Source organism: Odontomachus brunneus, unplaced genomic scaffold, assembly GCF_010583005.1.
Source record: "Odontomachus brunneus isolate Ranch 3 - 2012 unplaced genomic scaffold, Obru_v1 Obru_scaffold_326, whole genome shotgun sequence".
NCBI lineage: Eukaryota > Metazoa > Arthropoda > Insecta > Hymenoptera > Formicidae > Odontomachus > Odontomachus brunneus.
In genome coordinates this window covers 76077-78669 of record NW_022639776.1, presented here as the reverse complement: position 1 = coordinate 78669, position 2593 = coordinate 76077, and the positions used below count along the sequence as shown (strand labels likewise).

At 56.1% G+C, this 2593-nt stretch overlaps 1 protein-coding gene across 1 annotated transcript; it reads right to left on the bottom strand.

Moving 5' to 3' along the window:
* Positions 1 to 379: 379 nt before the first annotated feature.
* On the bottom strand, positions 380 to 1816 carry LOC116853462. The gene has a single exon (XM_032834571.1). It carries the CDS (start codon positions 1814 to 1816, stop codon positions 380 to 382), a length of 1437 nt encoding a protein of 478 aa, XP_032690462.1.
* Between the last annotated feature and the right edge of the window lie 777 nt (positions 1817 to 2593).

Genomic DNA, 2593 nt, shown 5'->3' with positions numbered 1-2593 from the left:
ACGCGGGACGAGACGTACTCATGTCCTGATATGACCCACCCAAAAATAGAATTTTGCGCTATTGGGCGGTCTACTCCACCTTTTAGTACTCCATTTAGGATGATTGAGCCGTAAACGTCGGCTCCGAGAATAAGATGGATCGGATCCGTGCCCGTAGGATCCGGATCGGCTAGCGCGAGCGACGCGAGATGCGCTAACGATGCGAGCCCGGCAACGCGTCGCGGCGCGTACGACGTTAAGGATCGCAAAATGAGAGCGATGGTAGACACCGTCAGAGAAGAATCGCTTCGCGGCGAAACGAGGATAAACGCAGCGTGCCGAAAGGTGCCGGCGTTTACGCACCCGACGGCGGAGACCGAGGTAGGCATTCGACGGCGCTTCAATCTAAGTACTTGAGCCAGGTCTCGGAGATGAAAGTCATCTCCGAGCCCTGATCGAGGAGTGCGCGAACCTCGACCGCACGACCGTCGACTCCGCGAACCAGCACGCGAGCAGTGGCGAGCAAAATTTGAGTACTGTTCTCTTGAGAGCGCGACGCGAGCAATGATTGCACTGCTAATCGCGAGCCGTCGCTCGGAGTCGGCGGCGTTACAACTTTTGCGGCTTCGAGTCTCGCAGCAGACGTCGAGCTCGAGTGAAGCAACGTATGGTGTCGATGCTGGCAAGTGCGGCAAGAATATTTGCTCGAACATTCGGCTGCCGAATGATTACGACTCAAGCAATTGAAACACCGACCGTGCTTCTTAACGAGCTCGCGACGCTGCATCGGTGTCCCTTGCGTAAACGTCGGACAAGCGCTGAAAAAGTGTCGCGAATTGCAGATCGGACACTGTTGTGAAGACGAGGCGGACACAGTTGCGGCGCTAACCTGACGCGATTGACATCTGCGGTTATTTGATCGGGGCTGAGCCGCACTCGCGATCTCGTCGAACGCGCGAGCGCGAGATGCAAGAAAGCGATCGAGATCCGCGAAGGACGGAAAATCGTCGTGATCCGCCACCCGCAGATTCCACGCTTTTCGTGACGACGCGTCGAGCCGTTGAACCACTAAATGTATGAACATATCGCTCCACAGATCGGACGGACTGCGCGGCAAATGAATAAGAGACGCCAAAGTTATTTTAACTTGGTCGCGGAGCGCCTGCAGCTCAACAGCTGATTCGCGCGTGACAGCGGGTAGCTGAAGTAGAGACGATAAATGTCGTTGAAGAAGCCGGCCTTTGTTTTCGTACTGTGAAACCAACGCCTGCCAAGCGATCTCGAAATTAGCGGCAGTGACCGGCAGATTGAGAATGCATGCAAGCGCTTGACCCTTCACGCACGTGGTCAAGAAATGCATACGCGCGAAATTGTTTAATTCCGGATTACGGATTATCAACGATGTGAACCGGTCACGAAACGACTCCCAGTGGTCGATCTGACCGTCGAACGGAGGCAAATTAATAGGCGGAAGCTGTGCGAGAGGCCCCGAATTGATACGCGCTGTGTTATTAAACGCAGAGTCGTTTTGAGGACTCACGGGAGGCTCGAGTTCCTCGAGAGCCTCAGTAAGGTGATCCAGCGCTGTCCGGTAGATCTCCGTCGCGTCGAAGCACTGCCCGCTGAAGTATTCAATGGCGTCCTGTTGGGCTGCCGGAGTGGACTGAAGGAGCACGGCGTTCCCACTTTGGAACTGCTGCCAAAGATCTCGAAGCGCAGCAATGCGTGAGCGGATCTTCGCGGCGGTCAAGTTCGACCGTCCCAGTTTTTTAAAATTCTCGAGAAAACGATCAATGGATCGCTGCAGCTGCTGCTGGCGCGTCCAAATTTCTGCCATCGCACTCCGTTCCGAATGACGGCTCGAGAAATTCGCTCAACCTCACCGATCCGGCTCGAAGGATCAGCTTGATGTCGCGGATCCGACGGACTGAGCTCCCGTCGGGCAGCGAGCTGACGCGCTGATTTCGCCCAGCGCAGGGCGCGATGAGGAAGGAGAGCGAATCGAACAATTATACACTTGGTTGTAAATCACTTTATTGATGAGACGACCACTTTTCGAGGGTGCTGTTCGACGGTGAGATGGTTCGAGGCGGAAATCTTCACGTGCCGACGGCCGGGTCAGCCGAGCGCGCCGGAAATCTTGTTGAGAGAGAGGCGCTCTCTCCGCGGACGGAAATCTTACTCGCGAGCGACGGAAATCTTCCGCGAGCCGTCGAACGAGCCGATTCTCGAAAGGGAAGAAGTCACAACGTCGTTGCACAATATGAAAACACAAGTAGGCGGCGCACAAACAAAGTTAATTGAGTCACGATAGCGCGCGAACGGCAAGCGACGAACGAAGTTCGCCGACTTGCTTTCAAGTGGTCGGAGCTGGCCCGAGAGAGCGAGATCGACTCTCGGCGCTCGAGAGGAGTCGCGGCGATGCTCCTCCGCGTCGAAGGTAGCGCGATTGCAACGAAGCTCGCAGTCCCGCTAAAGATACAATAGCCGGCGGACCGATTGGACACGCGACGAGCTCTCCGATATTGCCGGCGCTTGAGATCAGCTGTTCGAGACGTGCTCCTCTCGTGATAGACGCGAAGCACGGACTGCCCTCGTCGTCGGCGAGGGCAGC

Excerpts from the sequence above, each read along its gene's own strand:
- LOC116853462 (XM_032834571.1), bottom strand. The coding sequence starts at position 1,816 with ATGGCAGAAATTTGGACGCGCCAGCAGCAGCTGCAGCGATCCATTGAT.